The 24396-nt window shown below is 44.2% G+C and overlaps 2 protein-coding genes across 7 annotated transcripts; one reads left to right on the forward strand and one right to left on the reverse strand.

Annotated features, from left to right (window-relative positions):
* The first annotated feature begins 4719 nt into the window (after positions 1–4719).
* Kel (Kell metallo-endopeptidase (Kell blood group)) lies at positions 4720–21705 on the forward strand. 5 transcript variants are annotated; one of them, XM_037203611.1, is made up of 19 exons: positions 4720–4902; positions 5197–5309; positions 5563–5704; positions 5990–6166; positions 6582–6706; positions 7015–7161; positions 9801–9863; positions 9949–10137; positions 10576–10724; positions 11483–11612; positions 17350–17460; positions 18595–18693; positions 18874–18951; positions 19347–19447; positions 19595–19705; positions 19854–19921; positions 20118–20287; positions 20614–20709; positions 21422–21705. In XM_037203611.1, exons 2-19 carry the CDS (start codon positions 5262–5264, stop codon positions 21581–21583), a joined length of 2166 nt encoding a protein of 721 aa, XP_037059506.1. In that variant the 5' UTR covers positions 4720–4902; positions 5197–5261; the 3' UTR covers positions 21584–21705. The 5 variants fall into 5 exon arrangements, with proteins under 5 accessions (XP_037059506.1, XP_037059507.1, XP_037059509.1 ...); XM_037203612.1 differs by having other exon boundaries at positions 5563–5659; XM_037203614.1 differs by lacking the exon at positions 21422–21705 and adding an exon at positions 20383–20450 and having other exon boundaries at positions 20614–20704.
* A 591-nt stretch (positions 21706–22296) lies between these two features.
* Llcfc1 (LLLL and CFNLAS motif containing 1) lies at positions 22297–23818 on the reverse strand. Of its 2 annotated transcripts, none has more exons than XM_028876426.2 (3): positions 23584–23818; positions 23363–23486; positions 22297–22808 (listed from the first exon to the last, which is right to left on the reverse strand). In XM_028876426.2, the coding sequence occupies exons 1-3, from the start codon at positions 23617–23619 to the stop codon at positions 22633–22635; spliced, it is 336 nt and encodes a 111-aa protein (XP_028732259.1). In that variant the 5' UTR covers positions 23620–23818; the 3' UTR covers positions 22297–22632. The 2 variants fall into 2 exon arrangements, with proteins under 2 accessions (XP_028732259.1, XP_037059326.1); XM_037203431.1 differs by having other exon boundaries at positions 23363–23461; positions 23584–23665.
* Between the last annotated feature and the right edge of the window lie 578 nt (positions 23819–24396).

Raw genomic sequence — 24396 nt, forward strand, 5'->3', positions numbered from 1 at the left:
AACCATTAGCTGTAAAAGTTTTACATGCTTGATCTGTAGTCTTTACTATGGTGAGTTTTTATGGGAAGACATGACCTGCTAAGTGTCAGCCCTGTACCTCAGAAGCTTAGCCTAGAAAAGCACATGTGAGATAAACCTGTGTGAGCTGGTGCTCTGGATTTAAATCCCTCTGAATACAGCCACTAGCACAGAACACAGCAGGGCTCAGAAGAGCACGAGTTAGCACACAAGGCTTTGAACATGTGAGGGGATGCTTGCTTTGTACCATTGAACTGGGGTAGTTATTTCAAATCATTATCATGGTAAGGGCTAAGACAGAGGGTTTAGCAGTCTTGTGCGAACTCTTGTTGAGGAAGCATAAGCTGAATTGACACAAGTTATTAGAGCTTCCTGTATCCAGCGTACTGTTTTAGCTACTGGATTGGAAAGAAAGAATGACAGCATGATGCAATAACAGAATAGGACAAGGATCTGCCTTCTGAGATGTGCCTCTGTATCTCTGGACAGCAGATCTTCCACTTTTGAGTAGTGCCTTTAATAAGGTTTTGGCGTATCAAAGAATAAACTCCCCCTACCACTCACCACCCCTCGTGTGTGTGTGTGTGTGTGTGTGTGTGTGTGTGTGTGTGTGTATGTGTGCACATAGTCTTCAGAAAGTAAAACTGAATGTTCAAGAGTATGTTATGTACTATATATTTATGCATATACGTATATCTAAACATATACCTATGTACACACATATACACATATGCATATATGCCTATATGTATACATACACATACATACACACATATATATGGGGTGACAGAGACTCAATAGAGTAAGCTGGCCCTGAACTCATAATTTTCCTGTCTTCATCACCCTAGTGCTGTGACTAAAGGCACACATGTACTAGCAAACCTGGCTTACTATATTTTAAATTTGCTTACTCATTGAATTAAATAGGGATGCTTAAATGTAATATTTCTCCAATAATACATCTAAGAAAGAAAAATGCACATGAAAATTAAAATTTTAAAAATAACAGCCTACTCTTTTAACAGTGAAATGATTTCACAAAACACTTTCTGCCCATCCGGAGCTACATAAGTGAGACCCTGTCTCAAAGCACACACACACACACACACACACACACACACACACACACACACACATTAAGATACTCAAGTTGCCTTCCTGGGTTTTCAATTTCACCTTCTGAATACAGTGCCTTTGTTGCTGACCCATAATCAGCTGTAGTTTGTAGTACTTTGGGCTTCAAAAGTGAAGGACATTTATGTACATGCCATGGTACTCAGATGTACACACCAGTGGCGATTTTGAGATCATCTGATTACAATGACAACTCAGAAGCTACTCATGAAGGTGAATTATAACCAATTCTGAATAGACCAGTGTAATCAGTGCTGACACGTCAAGCAGTGCTGAGGACTTTGGCGAGAAGACAAGGAGACCCAGGTCCCTGCATACAGGTTTAGGACTTTATAATCACTCCTTCAACGGAGGATGTATTTGAGAACTAGAGATCACAATTGAGATTAAAAGACAAAAGATAACTTTTTGCACTAGTATAAAGATCTGAGTTACAGTCCCCAGCACACATGAAAAAAACAGAGTACGGTGGCGTGGGTCTATAATCTGAGCTCAGGAGAAGCAACGATAGGAAGCTCCACAGAGCTCAATGGCCAGCTAGTGTTGTTAACTGGTAAACTCCAGACTCAGTCTCAAAGCCAAGGGGAGTCCAGGAGAGAAAGACACATGCTATTGACCTATGGCCTCAACACATTTGCACACATGTGCAAAATATATGCATATATGAACATTCACATCTACTATACACACAAATAAATATAAAAACAGAAGAATTTGAAGAATGCGGCTGTGGCTGTAGATTAGTATTGGAGAACTTGCCTAGCATATTGTATGCCCTGGGTTAGACCACGAGCATGGAAAACAAAGTTTTGGAGAATATCAGAACACCACTCCAACCCTCAATTAATGCATAATAATTCAAGGCAATGAAGGACAGTTTAAAAATGAAAAGCAACTAAATTTTGACTTAAAAAAATTCACTAAAACAAATTTAATGCCAGAGAGGCTCAATTGTTAAGGCTTTGGTTCGTTCCCAGTCCTGATTAATTGTTAATTTTATAACAATGTACAAGCTTACCATACTGCCGTGTACCCCCACTTTCATCTGAAAAATGGAGTTATCAATAACTCTTATCTCCTCCCATAGAATTGCTATGAACACTGATAGGAAAAATATGTATGGTTAGATTATTCTACACATACTCCACTCACAGAATGTGGTCTGTGGACGGCAGGCACTATTGCCATCATGATTGATACTTTCTGCTGATTGGCATCAGGAAAAAGATCTTGGCATTAGAATCAATGGCAGAGAGGAATTAGAGCAGCTCAGCTGCGGTGCCCGCAGAGAGAAACATGGCTGCTACATGAGGTGTACTCTGTTCTCTCTCATTGCCCAGCTCCATGAGTAGGCTGCTCTGCACATGTGTTGGGCATGGCTGTGGTGGTGATGAGTCACCCAGAGCAGGACCCAGCAGATAAGGAGGCCTCGCTCCTGAGGCAGCTTCAGGAACAGTGGCTCTTACACCATCGGGAGCATCTTGGTAGGGAGGGGTGAAACCACTTCCCATCGTCATAGCTACCAAACCATCATGATTACTGGACTCAATTGCACCAACAAGGAGAGAAGCTAAGTTCAGGCTGGGGAGGCTGTCCACAGGGCTGGTGTCACACAGCACACTGCTTCTCCAAGTCACTCTCGTGTGTCAGCATGATGCTGCAGCGGAGGGACACCAGCTGACACTCATCTAATCTGAACTGTCTCTGTGAATCATTTTCCTAGAGAATTGTCAACTAAAGACAATGGCTGGGAGCAAAAAGGGAGAAAGTGAATATAGTAAAAATATGAGTGCTCATGGATAGAGAGTATCAGACTTCCTGAGAAAGGAACACACCTTTGGTGTGCAGCGGAGCAGGAATAGACCCTTTTACATTTGTGAGTGTGTGTGTGTGTGTGTGTGCATATGTGCATGTGTGCCAGCATGTGAGTGCAGGTGCCTGTGGAGGCTACAAGGAAGTGTCAGATTCCCTGGTGCTGGAGTTATCAGGAGTTGTGAGCCATGTGGGTGCTGGGAACTGAAGTCAGGGGCTCTAAAAGTACATTCTCCTAACCAATGAGCTATTTCTCCATCCAACAGAAGACAGCCTTTGGGAGTCACTTCTCTCCTTCTGCCATGGATTCTGGGCATTAAATTCAGATTGTCAGGTTTGCACACATGAGCTTTACCTACTGAGCCATCCTGCTGGGCCCCAGACTCTTTTGACATCCTCAAGTAACAATTTTCCCATAGCTTGATCCTCATTCCCACCCTTAACCAAAATTCCATTTCTTTTCCTGACCTCACCATTCTCCTAGCCATCTAAGACCACACTGAAGTCTGTCTGTGACCTTTTTACAACCTCCTTACTCTGACATCAGATTCCATGACCATATTCCTACACAGGAATGGTTTCTGTGTGTTCCTTCCATTTGCCATCAGCCTGGGCCAGACCTTACTTCATCACAGCACACTGCCAGCACTGCCACTGTCCTCTGTGTTTCTTATTCAGTCTGTCCAAATCTTCAGCACCACATCGTACTTTCTCAAACAGTATTTTATTTTGTCACACCTTTCCCAATGGACTCATTGTTCCTAATATCTTGCTTTCTATTGCATGAAGTCTGAACCTTTCTTCATGACTTCCTTGGTACTACATCATGGCCCAAACGTCACACTAGCTTTGTTTTGCTTGTCAAATTGCACAGCTACCCTGCTGCCTCCATGTCCCTCCCAATGATTCCAAACTGAAGATCCAAGTAGGAAGTTTTCCTTTCATGCCGTTATCTTGGCCGTCCTAATACATCACATTTTACCTACGAAGAGGATACAGGGAACAGACACATGCTTGCGCTGCTGAGACTGCTGATGAGGTCCCAGGGTGATGTGGGAAGGAGGGTTTGGGCTCAACATTCCATCCATTCCTACTACATATTTATGAGACATCTTGAGAGATTATGAAGGAAGAGAAATACCATATCTGCCACAAAATATTTTCAACCAATAAGGAGATGAAGAGACAAATCTTCGCCATAATACAGTGCAGAGTAAAGAAAGAGACTCAAAAGGGCTTCATTCTTTTATAGCAAGTATGGAACCCTGGGAGGCGGGCATGAGAAACCTTCATTTTCCAGATGATAAAACTTGCTTACCTTCCTGAGAGTACAAGAGGCTAGTTTATTGTTACAGAGCTAATAATTAGCAGATTGGGGTCTGCTAGCTGGGCGATCTTTTTAATGTGTGGCTCTGACTACAGCCAGCAGGGCCATGGCTCACACGGAAAAGCAGTGAAGCATGCTTGGGAACAGTGGTGACCAGGCTTGGGGCTGGGAGGCCTCCCTGGCAAGTGGCATTTGCCTCGGGAATGAAAGACTCCTGGAGATTTCAATCAGGAAAGAAAGTAGAGGAGGAAAGGATACTCTGGAAATAAAGAGACAGGGTGAACAAAGTTACAGACCCCAACACAAGGAGCAGGCCAAGTGCAAGATTGCTTGCTGAGTGGAGATGCCTCCCTCTTCCCCCCCTGAAAAGCGGAGATAAAGGAGGAGGGGAGGCCTGAGTGTTCCCTCTCTGATAAGCAGGCTCCACCCAGAGGCCAACAGTGCACATTTGGGGACAGAGGGATAGAGTGGAAGGGGTGCCCCTTCTCCAGGGCCGCAGGGACTGGAGTGGGGGCTAAAGGGATGCCATTTCCAGTAAGCTGGCTTTAGATACAGCACCTGGAGCAGAACCAGGGAGGATTCTGGGAGCCAGAGAGAAGCAGAGACAGATGGCAAGTGTCCTGGAGAAACAGCCAGCTTCTGGAGCCAGAGCCTAGGGTGGGGGTTAGGGTGGCTTTGTGCAAATATCCTGTCCCCTACCACACACTGGAGAGGAGGGAATATGAAGCTTTCAGAATAGAAAAAGGGAAAGGCAAGACAGGTGGTGAGGGCAAGGAGGTGGGGAAGTTGAACAGCCAGGGAAGAGGTTTGTTCTGGGGACTTTCTGGAGATGAAAATTCGGGGAGGGGGCGTGTCAGTGTGACTTGACAAACCTGTCTTTGACATGTCCTTCTTTTCCAAACCAGCTTCTCTCTCCCCCTCGCTCCTCCACTCACGTCAGGAGGAGAAGGACAGAAGTGTGGAAGGGCCCATGGAACTGAGCCAGGACAGTAGAATGGGACCTCCCTGGAGCCAGGAGGTAAGTGGCCTCTGCTATGACCCTGGAGTCATCTCTTCTATCTCTAAAGTCCTACAAACCCTGTTTGATTCCTTTTTGCACAGAATTGCTGTCTCGTGTACTAGAGGTCTAAAGAAAGCGGGATCTTAGAGAGAATAAGCGGAATTACCCCCTGTACAAAGGGACACTAACACTAACCCCCGCCCCCAGCTCTCATCATCTTATCATCTCTGTCCCTCCCAAACTTGTTTGTCTTGTTTGTTTCCCCCACTAGAGTTCTCCAGAAGAAGGGCTTCCCACTGAATGGAGCAGACAGTGGACAAGAGGCAGACGGGTGTTGATAGCTATCCTGCTCGGTGGCCTGGTCCTTGGTTCGTCTGTGCTCTGGGTGTACATCTTCCGGAATTGTGGTCCTCGTAAGGAAGATTCTGAAACACCCGTGACCGAGGCAGCCCTCCCTCATATGCTCTGGTCCTGACCCCTGAGACTCCTGCCCCATGACGTACTTGCCCCTACTCTCATGGTTCCCGAGAATCTAGATGCTTTCACCCTGAATCCCACCACAGCCGGCCACCGGGCAGACAATTTCCTTTTTAACTCAGCCCCTCCTTTGTTCCTCACTAGAAGTCCTTTGCCAGCCCCTTGGGGGAGCCCTTGTTCAGTTTGCTCTTCGTTTCTAGCTCTGAGCTTTTGTTTCACAGGCCATTGTGAGACGCCAGTGTGTTTGGACCTCCTGGCCCGTTACCTGGCCTCTGGAAACAGCAGTGTAGACCCCTGCACTGACTTCTTCCGCTTTGTCTGTGAAAAGGGCAATGGGACCAGCGACTCTTTTCAGACTCTTTCAGAAGAGAACAAGAGGCAGCTGTGGAGACTATTGGGTGAGGACACAGGATGGCAGACTCTCTGGGCAAGCAGACAACTGAGTCCCAAGTGATCTCGATAGCTCTAAATTCTGCAAAACCTCTGGCTTGCTCCTCCACTTCTACCCAACATTCTCCTTTACTCCCACCCTGCTTACTCTCCATCTTTTTGTTTCTTCCACCTCTTTTCTTTCTTGTTTTCCTTTCTGTATTTCCTCTATGTCCCCATTTTTCATCTTCACTCCATCTCCCTGCTCTAATCCTGTGGTCAAGCTGAGCTGTTAAAAACTGGGAGCTCCCTTCACTTACCTAAGCTTGATCCTCTTCTCTATCACTGTGGGCAAGTTTCCTGAACATTCCTATAAAGTTCCCATCTCCTGTTTGTCCCTGTACCAGTATCTCCTCATTCAGTGTCCTCATGTTTCCTTTCTAGAGACCCCAGGGTCTTGGCACCTAGGATCTGGGGAGGAGAAAGCCTTCCAATTTTATAACTCCTGTATGGACACAGATGCCATTGAAGCTCAAGGAGTAGGTCCCCTCCAACAAATTATTGAAGAGGTGAGAAAAACTGGAATGTCACTGTTTCTGAGTAATTCACATGACCAGTGAGTGCTTGAGGGCTTGCCATGATTTTCTAGAGTGCAGGTCTCTTTCTTAGGGATTTCAGGTTCTAGGAGGAAGACGGAACTGGAAATACTCCCTGAAGAATTGAGACTTAGAGTGAAGGTAGAGAAAGAAGTAGAAGCCTAGAGGGAACAAAGGGCTCAGAAACCCAGAGCAGGTGGCTGTGAGAAAAGGAAAGATGAGCACATTTGGGGCTAGCTCTCATGGGTCCCTAAATTCAGTTCTGTCTCTCTTCTTCCAAGCTTGGAGGCTGGCACATCTCGGGCAACTGGACTTCCTTAGACTTTAACCGAACTCTGAGGCTTCTGATGAGTCAGTACGGCCACTTCCCATTCTTCAGGGCCCATCTGCAACCTCATCCGAGCCCTCCACACACACCAGTTATCCAGGTGAGGGATAAACTGGCAACACCACAGTTGCGCCTGAGCCTGTCTCTACCTCCAGGCTATCATTGCTTCGAAAAGAGATCTCAGGCTGGGAGATAAGACATATGTGCCAAGGAGGGAACAGCCCTATCTTAAGGGAAAATTAGTACTACACGGATCAGGTGAGACTAGGTGAGACTGGGGAAGGGTGTTGCAGGGCCAGCTCTGAGAAGAGTGGAGTACTTTCAGACTTCTTTATTGTAAATAAGAATTTCTGTGGGACCTCTCCATTAGTTCTTCAGAACTGCCTTTCTCTTATTTACTCTTTATTTTCCCCCAAGGCACCTTTCTAAATTTAAGAGCTAAGAGTTTGTCATTTTAATAGATCACCCAGTCATCAAGATACAGCCCCTAATCTTCAGCAAAGCATTGCAAGTTTGTGATCTGACCCCTGTGCTTATCTTCCGTTGCATTCCGTCTCCCCCTTATACTCTACGCTCTGCTGACTCACACGTAATGCCAAAAATACTCCTCTTCTCTTTGCATATGCTGCTTTCTTGCCTGTAACAATGCTAGAAAACTCCTACATGTTTCAGATGTTAGCTTTAAGAGCCTCTTCTTTCAGTAAGTCTTCCCCAACTCACTAGTTGGGTAAAGTCCCTCTGTCACCCGTTAAATGCTCTTAGCATTGACTACTCTGAACGAGTGTGGCCTCAACAAACTAGAGTTCTTCTCAGCAACTAGTGGCCATACTAGGTGTTTGTTGAGTTTGTAAATAAATAAATAACAGAGCTATCACTGCTGTGGTAAACACTGGAGTGGTCTATATTTGTCACCGAATCCCACAGTTTTGTACAGGGTGATTATTCAAGAATTCATGACAATCATTATAAGGTATTCCAAGATTCTGCTTTAACATGTGGATTTGTGCATCTAGCTGTTATGGTTTGATGGGATTAGTTAAGATCTGAAGTGGTTAAGGACAGATTTAGAGAGGAGTATGTCAACAGAGTCTTGGGGTATGGCTAATTATTCAAGAGAAGAATGAAACTAAAAGACACCATCAAGGGGTTACAGGAAACTTCTGAGCTAAAGGAAGTATTTGGGGTGGCGGGGCTTCTGTACAAGGTCAATGAGAGACTGGCCAGGAGATTGGGTGTGAATGAAAATATCAGACTAAGATAAGTCTGTTAAGAAGAATGAATAACTATTAGCATATGGTAAAAAGAGGAGCTTCTGAATTCTTTCAGATATCACCATGGATTTGTGTAGAGCTCAAGAATAATCAGCTTTGGAGGCAACCTGAAGAAGCTGAGGATTCTAACTTAACATATTTGAGTTTGGTGAATAACAGCAAAAACGAAAAATAAGAGCTGAGCATGAGAACATGGTTAGTTTCAACACATTGTTAATGGTCCCAGAGATTTTCCAAGGTTGAAAATAAAAGGAGGAGATGCAGGAAATACTGAGTCATGAAATCAGTTCCAGTGTGGATAGTCTCTTGACTAAGCTTAGGTAGAAGGAATAGACTGCAGAGGAGCCCATGGGATGCTTAAGCAGGAGGAATGGGAAAGTGCAAGGGATCATGGAGGTAGAAGATGGACCACCACGTGTGGGATCAGAAGGCAAAAGGGAGGAACTACAGAAAGGAACTATGAATTCAAGAGATTCTCTCACATACAAAGTAGAGAACTGGAAGACACCATTGAAAACTTGCAGCTAGTCACAAAAATTTTTCTAAGATTAGACAGAGATTGTAGTTGGAGTTCAGGAGGACAGTAAAGAAATTGTAACAATAGGCAAAGATGCTTTTTCCTCTCTAAACTTTGGATATAAAATGCAATAAAAGTGTCAACTAAAAGATTATTTTCAAGATGGAGGAAAAGCATGGAGGTCAGAGTGGGAGTGGGACATTGAAATTAGAAGAGAGGAAGGAGTGCATGGACACAAATAGTTTGTGAATCAAAGAACATTGGGGCCTGGGCACTTGACTGGCATGCAAAGTTGAACAGATCACCTACATATAGTATCAATATAAATCTGAATACTTTTAAAATATAAATTAATGCAAAATCTATGTGAACAAACCATCAAATTTTCAATTCTAAAAATAATTTCTTTCAAAATTGATCAAAACTATTATGGTTCTTCAAAAAATAATTCTACTTTACAAATAGAATAAAATAGTGTATGGAATTCGGTGATAAGCAAGTGCTGTAGAACCATGCTTCAAGCTCCCAACATTGGAGAATTTATCTTTAAAAATACATTATAAGCAAAGTTATGATGTTTTATTCATGATGGATTTTCTGCATTAATTTTGTTTTAAAAGCATGTATTAAAATGTGCATCTTGTTACTGAATGTGAGTACTTCTTAATTAGTGCACCTGACATGGGTGTCTCATATCCTTGACTCTAGATCTACACTGGCACAAAGAGTAGCTTCCTGCAAACAAATCTATGTGTTCCTCAGTTGCTGAGAAGCTCAATGTTTGCATGCCTAGACTTTCCCCATGGTCCCCGTCTTTCTTTGTATAGTCTTTCCTCTCTCTCATTTCTTTATTCTCATTTCCCCATCTTCCACGGTACCTCCCCTGCCTTCCCACGCCTTCCCTCTCCATCCCCTATGCTCCTACTTCTCTCCAGTCTCTCTTGTGTCCAGATAGACCAGCCGGAGTTTGACATTCTTCTCCAGAAAGAGCAGGAACAGAAAATCTATGCGCAGGTAAGATTCCACACAACACACCCGCTCTGCCCCCAGGCAAAAGGCTGCTTCTGGCTTCTGAGACTAAGTTTGCCTTGTCTTCTAGATCCTGCGGGAACAGCTGACTTACCTGAATCGCCTGGGAACTTTGCTGGGAGGAGATGCTCAGAAAGTGCAACAGCATGCTGCCTGGTTCATCTCCTTTACTTCGCGCCTCTTCCAGTTTCTGAGGCCCCTAGAGCAGCAGCAGGCCCAAGACAAGCTCTTCCAAGTGGTTACTATCGGTGAACTGCAGGTGCCTAGAACTGAGGGCCTGAGGACTTGGTGCTTGACGGTCTCTCAAAACCTTTCTCTGTTTTATCTTCTTCCTCCTTGTACCCTTAATTTCTTTACTTAAAAAAATGTGCGTGTTTATTTATTTATTATGTGGAGTGCTGGGCATGAATATGCCAAGGTGTGAATATGGAAACCAGATAACCATTTTCAAGAGGTGGATTCTTGCCTTTCCATCCTATGGGCTGGAGAGACTGAACTCAAGTGGTCAGGCTAGGTGACAAGTGCCATTGACCACTGAACCTTCTTCCTGGCCCTTTACTTCCTTTCATTTCCGTTCTTCCATAGCTCCAGTTACGGGGGAAATCCTCCAATCCTTCCCCTAGCACAGCCCCTCCCTCCCCATCCTGTGCCTTTTGTTGTCCTTTCCTTCTCTTCAACCTTGTATCCTTTCTCTAAGGAAATGGCCCCTGCCATCGACTGGCTGTCCTGCTTACAAGCCATATTCACACCGATGTCTTTGAGTCCCGCCCAGACCCTTGTCGTCCGTGACCTAGACTACTTGAGAAACATGTCACAACTGGTAGAAGAGGAGCTGCTGGCAAACAGGTTCGCCCAGGTGGAGCTGGACAGATATTGGGCTTGGAAGGAGAGTGAGGACACATAGGTATCAGGGACACCCTGCGTGAGAGGCACCCGCCACATAGGGGGACACAGAAGGGTAGAGTGGGTAGTAGAAAAGTAAGCATAAAAACCAAGAATTATGTAAGGCTTTGGGGTGTGAGGACCACGTGACACATGAAATGAAGGATGTAGGGGTAAAGAAGATGAGGTCCTGCCAGGAACGTAACATCCACCTTTAAGGAACTCCTGCACTATAGGTAATGCCTGAAAGCCTGACTTTGAAAGGCACAAACCCAAGCCCTTCTGTACAGCATCTCAGGGGTGATATTGTCTAGAAACCCTTTATAGGGGAGGCAAAGCAGCAATCATGTGGCTTCTGCAGTTTTGTAAGTGTGCCTGAAAAGAGAGCTGCCAGCAGGACCAAGGCAAGCCACACCCCACCTTTGCTGTACGTAGCCATCTATCCTCAAATGAGCTGAGGTTTCCTGGTTGTGGAAATAGATGAATCAAATCCTTCTCTCCTTGTAACTTCAGAAGGCAACTTCTGAACTTGCTTCCTCTGTCACCCCCAAAGCCAAATCAAGAAAGACTATTCTTGGTGTTTGGGTATATATGGCAGTTGGTCTTTGTAAATATAGAGGACAGGGCTGCATACTGGTATACCAAGGTGATTTCCTGAAGGGGTTCTTCATTGGGGCATGTTGAGAAGCTTAGGTTTTAGGTTGAGAATTTTTTCTCCACAGGGACCTGATACAGAGCTACATGATCTTGGGGCTGGTAGATACCCTTTCCCCAGCCCTGGACAGTAAATTCAGGGAAGCACGCAGAGAACTGAGACAGAAACTATGGGAACTGAAAGAGCGACCACCCCTGGTAAGGAGAGAAGGTGATGTACTTTCTATATTGGGGAAAATATTGATATATTTCCAGAGGTAAAAAGGCACAGGAAGAGAATTCCTACCATGTGGAATTAGGCAGGATTGGAAGACAGAGTGTACCTTTAGAATCAAGATACCACCTGGTTATTTCTGTGGCATTTAGCTGAACATTAGAATTTCAATATAAAAGTGAAATAAAGAAGGACCATTCCTTTGCCATAACTCTTGAACAATGTGCTGTTTTTCTGAACCCCTAAACTCTATGGTTTGAAGACCTGGACCTAAAGTTTAAGATTTATTGTGATGAATGATATTTGGCACACAGTAGCCATCTAGAAGACTCCATGTTTGGTTTCTAAGTGTGTATCAAAGAGTTCATAACTGATCCAATGAGATTTTATTTTATTTTATTTGGTTACAAATGAACTTGGTTGATCAGATCCTCCCATATCTGAGGAGAAAGGTATCTAAGAAGTGTGTAGAACCAATCAACCAGTTAGAGATGTTATCTGAGATACACAGATCTGCCCTCAGAGAGTTCCTTGACATCCTATGTCAGATCATTTCAAATGTAAGTGGAGATGTCTAGAGCACTGGATACATCCTTATCTCAGTAAAGGTCTCAGTTTACAGTCTTGAGGGAAAATAACTTTTTTTCTTGTTAATTTGTGGGCTGTTTCTCTACCTCAAAAAAGTCCTTCAAAATATTTGCTGAATTCTGGGGAGATGGCTCAGTAGCTAAAATGCTTGCCACTCAAGGGTGAGGATGTGAGTTTAAATACCCAGTTTGATGTAAATTGCAGTAGTGGTGTCTATAATCCCAGTGTTTCTGTGGCAAGATGGGATGGGGACAGGAGAACTCCTGGACATTCAGGTTCTGGTAGCCTGGTGTATATAATGGCAAAACAAAGAAACCCAGTCTCAAACAAAGTGGAAAATTTGGGATTGGCACCTGAGGTTGTCTTCTGAACTCTACTCATGCACCATGACAATTAATGCGTATTCTCTCTCTCTCTCTCTCTCTCTCTCTCTCTCTCTCTCTGTCTCTGTCTCTGTCTCTCTCTCTCTCTCTCTCTCTCTCTCTCTCTCTCTCTCTCTCTCTCCTTAAAATTTTAAAGGGAAAATGTTCTCATAGAGACTGAAATGTAGCTGTTGATTGTTTATGGTTTATGAAAGCCTAGATAATTTCCTTTATTGGCTTAATCCTCAGTTTTTTATGAGGTAACATAAATACCATTATATGTTTTTATTTATTTATTTATTTTTTAAAGACAGAGTCTTATTATGCAGTTCTGGCTGTCCTGGAACTCACTCTGTAGATCAGGTTGGCCTCATACTCATAGAGATTTGCCTGCCTCTGTCTCCCAAGTGCTGGGATTAAAGGCATATAATAATACACCCAGTTCATTTTATGTTTAGAGATGAATCATTGACTCTGAGGAAACCTGACTATAGTAATAAGTTAGATCATCTCTGGCTGTCCGGCTTCAAGGTTAGTTTGCTTCTTCAATGCCTTAGACCATTCTCCTTTAGGATGGTCACTCAGTGTGGGACAGATTCATCATACGCCCATCTCTTGATCAGATGAAGTGGAGCATAACACCAAATGCAAACTTCCTGGCAAAAATAGCTTCCTGTAAATGCCAGCACTGTGGCATGAGGTCATGTCTTGGAAGTTATAAACATGTCAACACAGAGATTCATGCTTAAAGAATGTGGAAGGCTTATAGATCCTGTAATCACCATACTTTCATTTGGGGGTATATAACTGCAAAATATGTATCATGTTCTGCCAACACATAGTAATATGACGACTTTGGAGAAGCTGCTTCGACTTTCTGGACAGTACAAAAAGTGACACAGAGTGATAATGTTGATAGCATCTGACTCTTAAAGTTATGGTCAGGCATCCGTGAACACCACTCACTAGAGATGATTATAGTTAACCTTCCCAGAAATGCTCTGAGGTTTTTAGTTCCCATTTCTCAGCTCAGAAACAGGTGTGAGAATGACAAATAACTTCCCCAAGATTGCGTTGCTCTGAAATGAAGAAACAGGCTCCAAAACAAATCTGGTTGGCGCATGAAACTATATTTTTAACACAATGGGCAAGATTGAGAAACATGCGGGTGCTACAGCATTGGGTTAGGACTCCTCTATAAAGGGCAAGACAGCTAAGTATATTTGGCGTTATGTTCCATATAGTTTCTGTTGCTTGCACTTGACTGTCCTAGTGGCACAGAAGACAGAGCTGTGCTCCTAAAGAACACAGTTTGGACAATGCATACCTTTGGTGGCTCCTAAAACAGGGTGATTGGAGAGGGTTTGGATATCAACAGGCTCCCTTAGTAGCAGTGGAACTGAAGCAATGTTTAGAGAAAAGAAAACATTTCCCGGCCTTATCTCACGGGAGCAATTCATGAAGCAGACCGGTTAAAAATTGGTCTAGTGTGTAGGGTCCTCCTCATGCTTCTGGCTGAAAAGAAACAATGGGGCTTTGCAGCCAAGGCTGTGCCCAGTGCTACCGCTGAAGTTGACTCTTGGTAGTTGAGAACTGGATCCGAAAATAGGATAACATTGAGGTGGAAATCAGAGAGCAGGGGGTCTGGCAGGATGCTTGCTTTTCTTTTCATGAAATAAGACAGTTATAGAATTTAAGCTGATTTATATTTTAGAAGAACATGTTTCAAAATAAGCAATGGAATTTCCTGGCTTCTGTGTTAAGAGGTAACATGGAGTCAGGGGCAATACCAGATTCTGGGTTTGATTTTTAGTTCCAGACAGTTATTAATTGAAGACCTCTGACTCCTATGAGAAATTCTAATGTATGTTCCTAGTTTGAAATCTCAGTAAGTGTCATATCTGAACTATTTATATTTAGCCTAACATCCAAATTTATTTAGACAATTTAAAATTTTGTTTAAACAAGTAATTTCAGTTACCTTTTTTCTTGGGTCTTGGGTCATCTGCAATTTTACTCGATATTTCTTAATCCAGACTACTATTAATATCTTGTTAGCAAAGCATTAGGTCAGACTTTATTTAGCTACAGATTCATCTATTCATTATGTGATATTTTGTTGTTTTTCAAATTTTTTTGAGACAGGGTCTTACCACATCACCACGATGGCTTAGAACTTCTAATCCTCCTGCCTCAGCCCTTCCACTGTAGGATTACAGATGTGTGCCACCATTCATGGCATGTGGGGTATGTGACAATATTTGTCGAGTACCAATTATTATTTTTTTTAAAAAAAAAATGCTTCTCTAAGCACCTGTTATGTAACAGTGAACTAAATAGATAAGCATCCCTGCCTTTGGGTATTCATAGTTCAGGAAAAAGAGAGATAGTAAACTGTTTCTGCTGGGTGGTGTTAGGAAGAAAAGCAAAACATAAAATGAAGAAAAGGAATGCAAGAGAAAGAGCAGTTATGATTATAGGTAGGCGGGTCAGAAAAGGTCAAATTAGCTGTGAGTCATTCTCATGGCGTTTGGTTATGGTTCAACCAGACAGGAGTCCACTCACATTACACCACCATCGTTCTACATCTATTTCTTCATCTCATTTACTAGGACATGATTTATGATTTAACCAGATCCTTTCCTGATATTGAGATAATGTCACCAGAGTGGCAATAGAATTTAAAGAGTAGTGCTAATGGAATTCCAGCGGAATTTAGAATAAACAGTGTGCTTTTAAGGACTTATGTCACCTGATCTTTAAATATCTTTAAATCTGAGAGGAAAGTAGAGCAGACATTGCTTTTGTTTGTACATCTGGTCTACCTGAAGTACCTGGATTTAAGTTAATAGCTCACATTGGTAAATGCTGGAAACTGTGTTTAAGGGCAGTATTGTAGTGATCTTTAAGGAAAAATTTAGTTTACAGACAGGTTTCATTGACGTTTGGAGTAATTTATGTTGAAAATTAGCAAGTGGCATTCTAATAGATATGCATGTGTGCATTTGTGTAACCAAGCAGTCCTGGACCAACCTTCTTCAGCAGTGCTGCTCATTTCTGATAGGTTCACTCTTCAGTTTAGTGCAGCCCATCTGCGTCCTGTGCTTCTGATATGGGACTCTGTTATATTATTTGGGGGCCCTTATCTGTGTTTTTAGAAGGCTCTTATCTCTTTGTGTAGCTCCTACTCTGTCTTGTGCCCCGTTTAATGAGCCCTTCAGATAGATATATTTTTATTATTTTGACATTTTTGGTCCTCAGTGATCCTACTCTGGCCTTTAGTAGTTATGCATTATTTTCCATGCCTTCAAAAAACATTCATTTAATAATTCATTAGAGAATTTTATCTAGAAGTCCTTACATACTCTTGTGATCTTTCTTGACTTCTATCATTTCTTTATATTATTATCATTCATGGTTTGTAGGAGATATATGCAACAATTTTCACTGCCCTGAAATGAACCCACCGAGGTTTATTATCTTGCATTTGAAGTATTTCTTCCATCCTTTATATTCCAGAGATTTCTCCCTCCTCTATTTCCACATTTTCTGTAACACTGTAGTACGCTTCCCTGTCTAGAGAGACAGCTAGGATTCTAGTCTGAGTGATGTTCTTGTTACTTAGCATTTTGCTTTCACCTCTTCTAGCAGTAAACAGTGTATCACCTAAAAGCCCAGGTTTACTGATCTATAGGATTCTGCAATATAATAAACACATTTTTAGACTGGGCATGGGTTGTGTAGAGAAAAGGAGTTTCTCTCTTCAGTTTACAGTTTAGAAATGGGAGTCTGGGCCGGGCGGTGGTGGCACATGCCTTTAATCCCAGCACTCGGGAGGCAGAGGCAGGTGAATCTCTGTGAGTTCGAGGCCAGCCTGGTCTCCAAAGCAAGTTCCAGGAAAGGTGCAAAGCTACACAGAGAAACTCTGTCTCAAAAAACAAAACAAAAACAGAAAGAAAGAAATGGGAGTCTGGGAGGGAGGAGTGTATGGTGCAACTCCTGGGCCATTTCTGTGGTGGGTGGGGGCCCAGGTGAGTAACTCAACATTGGATACTCCTTCTCCCCTCCACAGGAGTCTTTTGCTCCTCAGATAGATACCTCCCAAGAGCCTTGCTTTCATACCAATAGACAACAAGCATGGGTCCTAAGTGAGATAGGTAGCCTCTTTCTGCTGAGCAACAGTGGGTATTGCCAGATAAAATGATAAATGAAAATCTCTCTCTCTCTCTCTCTCTCTCTCTCTCTCTCTCTCTCTCTCTCTCTCTCTCTCTCTGTGTGTGTGTGTGTGTGTGTGTGTGTGTGTGTGTGTGCTATTGTCTTCTACATGTGTAGTGTATGCATGCATGTGTTATTGTATATGTACTTGTGTGTGCATATAGAGGCCTAAGGTTGACATCGGTATCGTTCTTTTATTCACCTCCACCTTTAGTTTTTGAGGTAGTATCTCTCACTGAACCTAAATTTCATTGATTCAGATAGACTGGATGGCAACCAAACAGTTTCAGGAGTCTGTTTTTATCATTTCCACCCTAGGCATGAGCCTCCATTCCTCACTTTTTATGTGGGTTCTGAGGTCCTGGAATCAAGTCCTTATATTTGTGTAGTTGGCATTCTAATGCCTGAGTCATCTCCCCATTCCTGGGAAATAAAAATTTTAAAAAACCATCAAAGGGAATATCCTGCGAGATGAAGGTCTACGCAAGATTGGTGTTGGGATGTGATGAAAACAGAGGCCTGAGCAGGTCTCACTCACTCCAGTATGTTTTTGCAGCCAGCCTCCCCACGATGGATGAAGTGTGTGGAAGAAACAGGCAAATTCTTTGAGCCTACCCTGGCAGCTCTGTTTGTTCGGGAAGCCTTTGGCCCCAGCATCCGAAGCGCTGTATGTGAGAGCTTTCGCCTGTCTGCAGCCCTGCACCCTTCCCACTCACCACTCCTTGCCCTGATTCTATGGAGTGTGCCCTTCTCTGTGGTGTGCAAGGCAGGAATCAGGCAGAAAAGAAATTCAACTGAGAAGGAACCCAGAGACCTGCTCAGTCTCTTGGGCAAGTCCAGTTTAGCCACAGGACACAAGTATTCACAACATGAATTAACTTGAACACCTCACTGGACTTTCCTGGTATTGTGTTTCTTCAACCATAAAAAAGGGGGGGGGGATCAAACTCCTTGACCTTTAAGGCTCCTCCCTGTTTGTCTAGGAGTTTTGAACAACACATGATAGACTATGAGATCAGAATGATGTAATCTCACAGAGGGCAAATGAGTAACTTCTGAATAAGTGGGGGACTCCGTGAGAAGGGGACTCAAGCATTTTATGTGTAATGTTTTTTAATTGAAATTATTTCCTGATTTAATAGGAGAGTGAAATGAGCCAAGGGTAGTTGAACAAGTTGCTTAATGTCATGGAGACTCTAGGTAGCAGTCAGGATTTGAACTCAGTCTGTCTGAAGCCAGAGTCATTTCTGATATTGTCACCCAATTCCTTCCATCAAGAAAGAACGTATATAACAATAGTGAGCATTTGAGAAATGAGGTGTATTGTTCCAGCTGTATGGCTATAAAGACTCCAATCTGCCGAGAAGCCAAGGAATGCAGAAGATAGGAAATATGTCTTCAGTGGGAGAGTATGAACACAAAGGCCCCGAAAGCAGAGGCAGAAACAGTAGCTTCCCATGCCCTTTGCTTTCTGAGAAAGTTGTCTGTCCCCCAAAGAAAGCACCCGTCAGTCTCAGATATACCAATAGCAAGGTACTGTTATTATGGCTCCTTTTGGGGAGCAGTCAACTCATTACCCTCTATGTGCTTGGCACTGCCTTTGTGGACCCACAGACCTTCAGGTTCTGGATATTTGTCATACTCTGGGAAACAGACCCTCCTGTGAGCTCTTTCCCATTCTCTGCCAGCTTCTGGAGCCCAGTAGGCTCTTTAGGGCCAAGATCTCTTTACAGGCTGCAGCAGGACCAGGGCTCAGAATGGTCCTAATACCGTTTTCCTTTTCCTGACCTCATCACCATAGGCCATGGAATTATTTGCTGAGATCAAGGATGCTGTCATCCTACGCCTCAAAAAACTTTCCTGGATAAGTGAGAAGACCCTGAAAGAGGCCCTGAACAAGGTAAGACCAGGAGTACAGGTCATTTGGGGACTATTTAAGAGATAGTTGATCACTGGATCAAGAAATGGGAATGGAGGAGAAGAAAAGGGCACAGAGCATATATGTGGGTGACAGTGGTAATGACTCTTGAGGGTTTCTGAGGGAATGCCGGATGCTTACAAACTTTGTGTCTCTTTCCAGCTCACCAAACTGCAGGTGGAGATGGGGGCCCCCAAACGGGCCTTGAAGCCAGATCTGGTCAAAGAGGAATATAGTGATGTGAGTCTTGTTTCTTTTAGTGTCCTTATGTCCTTAGCTTCTGACTTCCTGACACAGCTGAGTCTGAAAAGAATCCATTTTCCATGGGCAATTCTGAGCCAGCCTCTTCTTTGCCCTGGTGCTAGAAGGATCTTACAGGCAAAAAACCTGGAACTGTCTAGGGCTGTTATGTGCACAAGCATGCATGTACACACATGCATTCTGTGATGTGTCTGTTTATCTGCATGATGATGCATGTAAACTTTGTACCAACGTGAGGTGGTAGCACAGGGTGGTTTCTGCTTAAATATGATTGCATGTATGTCAGGGCTTCCATGTTCAGGTTGACATGTGCCCAGCTCCATCCATTTGTATTCACGTCAGTGCATCAAAATGATCTGCTGCCTCATTCCCAGATACAACTTGGCCCCAGTTTCCTTCAGTCTTTCCTGAGCTGTGAACGATCCCTCCAGGGCAGGAAAGTTCGGCACTTCTTGCAGCCTTTTGCCCACCACAGGTATGAGAACAGACACTGCATCCCAGAGATGGGCTAAGAACAGTGACAACAGTCACAAAGCCCATGACAATGGTTGGGAGAGACTGCGTGCGCGCCGTGCAAAGACAGTCAATGACGGAACTGTGTTTGCATGTACTCTTCACACAGATGGACGGAATCTCCCTGGGGAGTCAAGGCCTACTATTCAGTATCTGACCACGTGGTGGTCTTCCCAGCTGGCCTTCTCCAGCCTCCATTCTTCCACCCTGGCTACCCCAGGTATGGACCATTCTCTGAAGGTGAGTCTTTTGGTGGGGGATCTCAAGAGGGATTAATAGCTGTTAGGATGGATGAGACTTGGAGTTGGAAAATTGGCATAAATACTTTGGAAGGTTTCTGCAAGTACAGTGAGACTTTTTCTCTTTAGAGCCGTGAACTTTGGCGCTGCTGGCAGCATCATGGCCCATAAGCTGTTGCATATCTTCTATCAGCTCTGTGAGTGATGAGTCATTGGGAGGCAGGGCCACAGGGATCACTAGGGAGAATATCAAAGGGGCCTGGGGGAAGGGGAGGGTTACTCAAAGGCTGCAACGGGGACAGTCTGAGAGTTCCTGGGAGCCAGGTCAGTCTGCAGTATCCCTCATGGTCCACTGATCTTCACCAATTGCTTCTCTTCTTCCATTTTCAACAGTACTCCCTGGGGGCTGCCCAGCCTGTGACACCCATGTCCTGCAGGAAGCACTTCTATGCCTGGAGCACCATTATGCTGCCTTCCCCTTACCCAATATGTCATCCTTCAATGGTTCTCACACACTCCTGGAAAATGCTGGAGATGTAGGAGGCCTGGCCATTGCATTTCAGGTGTGCCAAGGTCCCTGTTCTTCTGTTTTCTTTCTACTCTCCCTCATGAAAACATAGTTGCATAGCTTTCTGCCCTTCACATTCCCACTGAACAGATGACAACTTGGGACCCCCTTCCTACCCTGTAGATCCCCCACCTTCTAGAACAACTGTAGGTCTTTTGGTAAGTACCCTTTCTTCTTGCCTCAGACAAGTACATCAGTACACAGCTAGATAAGAAGGCCTAGGAACTTGTTAGAGTGCTATTATATATATCTGGGATCTGACTTCTGAATGCCTATAGATCTAAAGCCTAAAAGAAATTTCTCTCCCATACTCATATCTAGGCATACAGCAAGAGGATAGTAGAGCACCATGGGGAGATGACCCTGCCCAACCAGGACCTCAGCCCTTATCAGCTCTTCTTCCGCAGCTATGCCCAGGTGAACAGCTACCATTTCTCTCTACACTTGCTTCATTATCAGCTCAGGACCCTCTCCCCAAGGCTAAAGGGATGTTTGCCCCATGCTACCCTGTTCCATACTCACAAGTCCATTGTCATGGATCCCTACTTTTAACATTTCTCATTTGTCCCTTCGGAACCATCCTTTAGTTGATTACAGTTTCTTTAATCAAATTCAACAGCTGGCTTCCCACCCTATCCCCCAAAGAAAAAGACTCTCCACTTCCAAGTCCCTCTATACGACAAACATGTTGTTCCCTTCTTTTCTCACACTTTAGAAATACAGACTATTTTAAAAGAAGACAACATCAGGCTGGGCATATGACCACACTACTCAGAGACCTGAGTCCTGGGGTTAGTTTCAAACCAGTATCACTCCTTTTAGGACTTTATGCTCTGTCAACAGCATGGCCCACAATTCTTCAACACGGCAATGACTCCCTTATAAAACTCCAATAAACCCAACTTTAGTCCCTTATAAATGGTAGCATCATACAGCCAAGTTTCTTCCTATGCAGCTAGTGCCATATTGAATGATTTGCACAGGAGTTCTCCGTGTGGTTCCTGAGCACCCTGCTCCTTCTTCTCTGTGTTCTTTATAGTGATCTCCTAGTCCTTGTATCCAACCTGTCCTTGTCACCCTGTGAGACTTTTTCTCCTCCTTACCCTTCTTTGACCATCTTTTTCCTCAGGTGATGTGTAGGGAGTTGAGCTCAGAAGACCCTCAGGACACTCACAGCCCTCCCAGCCTTCGAATCCATGGACCCCTCAGCAACACCCCAGCCTTTGCCAAACATTTTTATTGTCCACATGGTACCCTTCTGAACCCCTCTGCCCACTGCAAACTCTGGTAACTTGACTGCCAAAGAGACTGAGATGTACATGCATGGCATACACCTGGCCCCATCCTTCAAGTCAGAACAAATGCCTTTCTTTTTTGTTGTTGTTCTAAAATTAAAAGCGTGTATTTAGCTTTTGTTATCTCTCTCTTTTTCAGTGTGTGTGTGTGTGTGTGTGTGTGTGTGTGTGTGTGTGTGTGTGTATATACTGTGGCTATATGTGTGCTACAGCTCATATGTGGCAGTCAGAGGACAACTTTGGCTATCAGTCCTTGCCTTCTTCCTTGTTTTGAGACAGGTGTATATGCCGGTGTGTATACCAGGCTGGCTGCTCCACCAGCTAGCTCACAAGGACTCTCCTGCCTCTATCTCCCATCTGTGTCTGTCGCACTGTAGAGTGCTGAGGTTACTTATGTGATGACTGCATCAAGCTTTAAGTGAGTTCTGGGGATCTAACCCCAGTTCCTTACACTTGCGCAGCAATTATTTACCCCAAGAGACATTTCCCCAAACCATTTGCTCATCTCTTCATACTTCTTTCCTGCTATGTTCTATTCCTAGAAGTCAGGAAGGATAAGAGGGAAAAGTGGCGAGAAAAGCTTCATGGACACTGGAAAAGCAGTTGGTGAGCTGATGGGTCTGAAGGTCACTAAGTGGGCGAAAAGCCAGGCAATTCAACAGACCAGTGAGAGAAGAGAGCTTAAGCTGCAGAAAGTCACTCACAATTGTTTTCAGGATTTTATGGCTATTCCTATTTTATTGTCACTGTCTCCTCCCTCTAAGCTGCTGTTTCAGACAAAGCTGAGGAGTTAGAAGGGTGTGGGTCTGGTGTCTTTGGCCCTGGGACGTAACATTCTGGGTTGGGGTGGCAATCGGATAGTGGCAACGAGAGTTGGGAACGCTGTGTTGCTACACCCAAGGCCAGGTGCTTCTCAAAACTGGGGAGTGGGGTGTGCATTTTGAGGAGGCCTCTGGGAGAGGAGGTCAGTAAGCGATCACGAAGGGGAAGTAGACTTCAAAGTCCTCATGCAGGACCCAGACTACTGCCTCCACCACAAAGTCTCTCATAAAAAAATCATGATGCTGGCCAGGTTGAAGCAGAAGGCTACATCGAAGAGGTGGTCCCGGATAGTTGTTGCCTGGGCGATCATGTCTTCTTCCTGAGCCATATCCATCACCTGCCACAGCTCACCCACTGATGAAGCCACAAAGTGTTCTTCGAACTGCTCTTGGCCCAGGTCTGGAACATGAAAGAGAGGCAACCCCCAATCTCAGTCCTGGTCGGCACCAGAATGGGGAGGAGGTCAAGGATGGAGAGACAAGTGAGGGCCAATTGCCAGTCATAACACTGGCCTTGGCTGGAAAGCAAACACTCTAACTAGAAAGTTTTTCAGATCTCACTTCAACCATAGCTCCATCTCAAACACACACAACCTTCACTCCTCATAACAGGTTCCCTCCTCCAAAGTGTTACACTGTTTGGGGAGTGAGGCACATCTTCAGGCTTAAAGGCAAAGACCTCTCCTCTCTAGGCAAACACTCTTTCTACTTCCTCAGCAGCTTTGGACAATTGCAGCTAGTCCATGCTGTGGCCCAAGAGTCTTTCTAAAGCCAGATATTTTTATCTGCAGCTATTATTACATACTTAGGGTGACAGAGAATGTAAGTTATCTCATGAAAACCAAACACCTCCCAGTTCATCCTAACTTAATCAGCTGCTAGAGCCTGAATTCAACCTAAGAGTACCTTTACTTCCACCCCGCTCCCCATACACCCTCTCTCTCCACGACCTACCTGCAGAGACTGTTTTCTCTCTCTGACTCCTGTCCTCATCCAGGCTGGTGCTGCCCTTCAGACTCTTCACCCCCTTCACTTGCAGCAGCAGCAGGACAGCTGTCAGGAATGTTGCCCTGTGAAGCTGGGAGCCCAGGGAAGTCATGGACCTTCTCTCCCATGCCGCCTCTGGCCCCACTTCCCAGGTCCCAGCACCACCTTGTCCCTGTCTCAGCCCTTACCCCTTGCCAGCATCGCTTTTCCTCCTTCTCTTCCATAGGACTTCTGACTCTATGTGTTCTGTGACATCACTGCCATGGCCCTGACTCACATTCTAGATCATTATACCATTCCAGAAGGGTGGGAAATGGCAGATGTTTCAAAAATGGCCATATGAGTCACCTTATAGATCACAGCCCACAGGGACTCTAGAACTTTGCAAGTATCATCACATCTATTACACCATTGGATGTGCATATCTGTGTGTACTCCAAAGCAACAACACTCTCATAGTCACTACTTAGATGAAAAGGCAGGTTCACTGGGAAAATATATCTCCCATGCAAGATCACAGCCATCAGTGGGCAAAGTAGGATTCTCCATTAGTGCTTCCGAGTCTAACTGAGATACCTGCCTATAATTCCATGGAGCTTTTCTCTATGCAAAGTGGTTGGCACAGATGAGGCCAATGGCTTTCTACACACCAGTATCCTCAAGTCCAAACATGTGCCTTGTGCTCTGCATGAAACTTGAAGTCTATTAAAACTGGGGGATAAGAACTAGGGAATAGGGGAAGGATGAGAAAGTACAGACACCATGTAAGACAGACAGACAGAGAGATGGAGACAGATAGAATTTGATGCACAGTGTATAGGGTTGCATAGTGATAGAGACTGAGAGCTGGGTGTACAGTTCTGTACTTCCAGTTACTCTAGAGGGGAGGAAGCAATAGAAAAATTACAAGTTCAAGGCCTGCCTGTGTTACAGAGTGACTTCAGTCAAGTTTGGGAAACTTGGCAAGACCCTGTCTCATAAAAGTTCACTTTTAAAAGTGC

The sequence above is a fragment of the Peromyscus leucopus genome, chromosome 3, assembly GCF_004664715.2.
Source record: "Peromyscus leucopus breed LL Stock chromosome 3, UCI_PerLeu_2.1, whole genome shotgun sequence".
NCBI lineage: Eukaryota > Metazoa > Chordata > Mammalia > Rodentia > Cricetidae > Peromyscus > Peromyscus leucopus.

Bases quoted from the DNA above. Each gene is read 5' to 3' on its own strand.
- Kel (XM_037203611.1), top strand. From the start codon at position 5,262: ATGGAACTGAGCCAGGACAGTAGAATGGGACCTCCCTGGAGCCAGGAG. The intron at 18,694-18,873 runs GTAAGACCAGGA...GTCTCTTTCCAG, and splicing joins TGAAAGAGGCCCTGAACAAG to CTCACCAAACTGCAGGTGGA. The intron at 19,706-19,853 runs GTATGGACCATT...TTTTCTCTTTAG, and splicing joins TTCCACCCTGGCTACCCCAG to AGCCGTGAACTTTGGCGCTG.
- Llcfc1 (XM_028876426.2), bottom strand. From the start codon at position 23,619: ATGGAAGAGAAGGAGGAAAAGCGATGCTGGCAAGGG. The intron at 23,487-23,583 runs GTAAGGGCTGAG...CTGGGCTCCCAG, and splicing joins AAAAGCGATGCTGGCAAGGG to CTTCACAGGGCAACATTCCT. The intron at 22,809-23,362 runs GTAGGTCGTGGA...TTCATGTTCCAG, and splicing joins AGAGAAAACAGTCTCTGCAG to ACCTGGGCCAAGAGCAGTTC.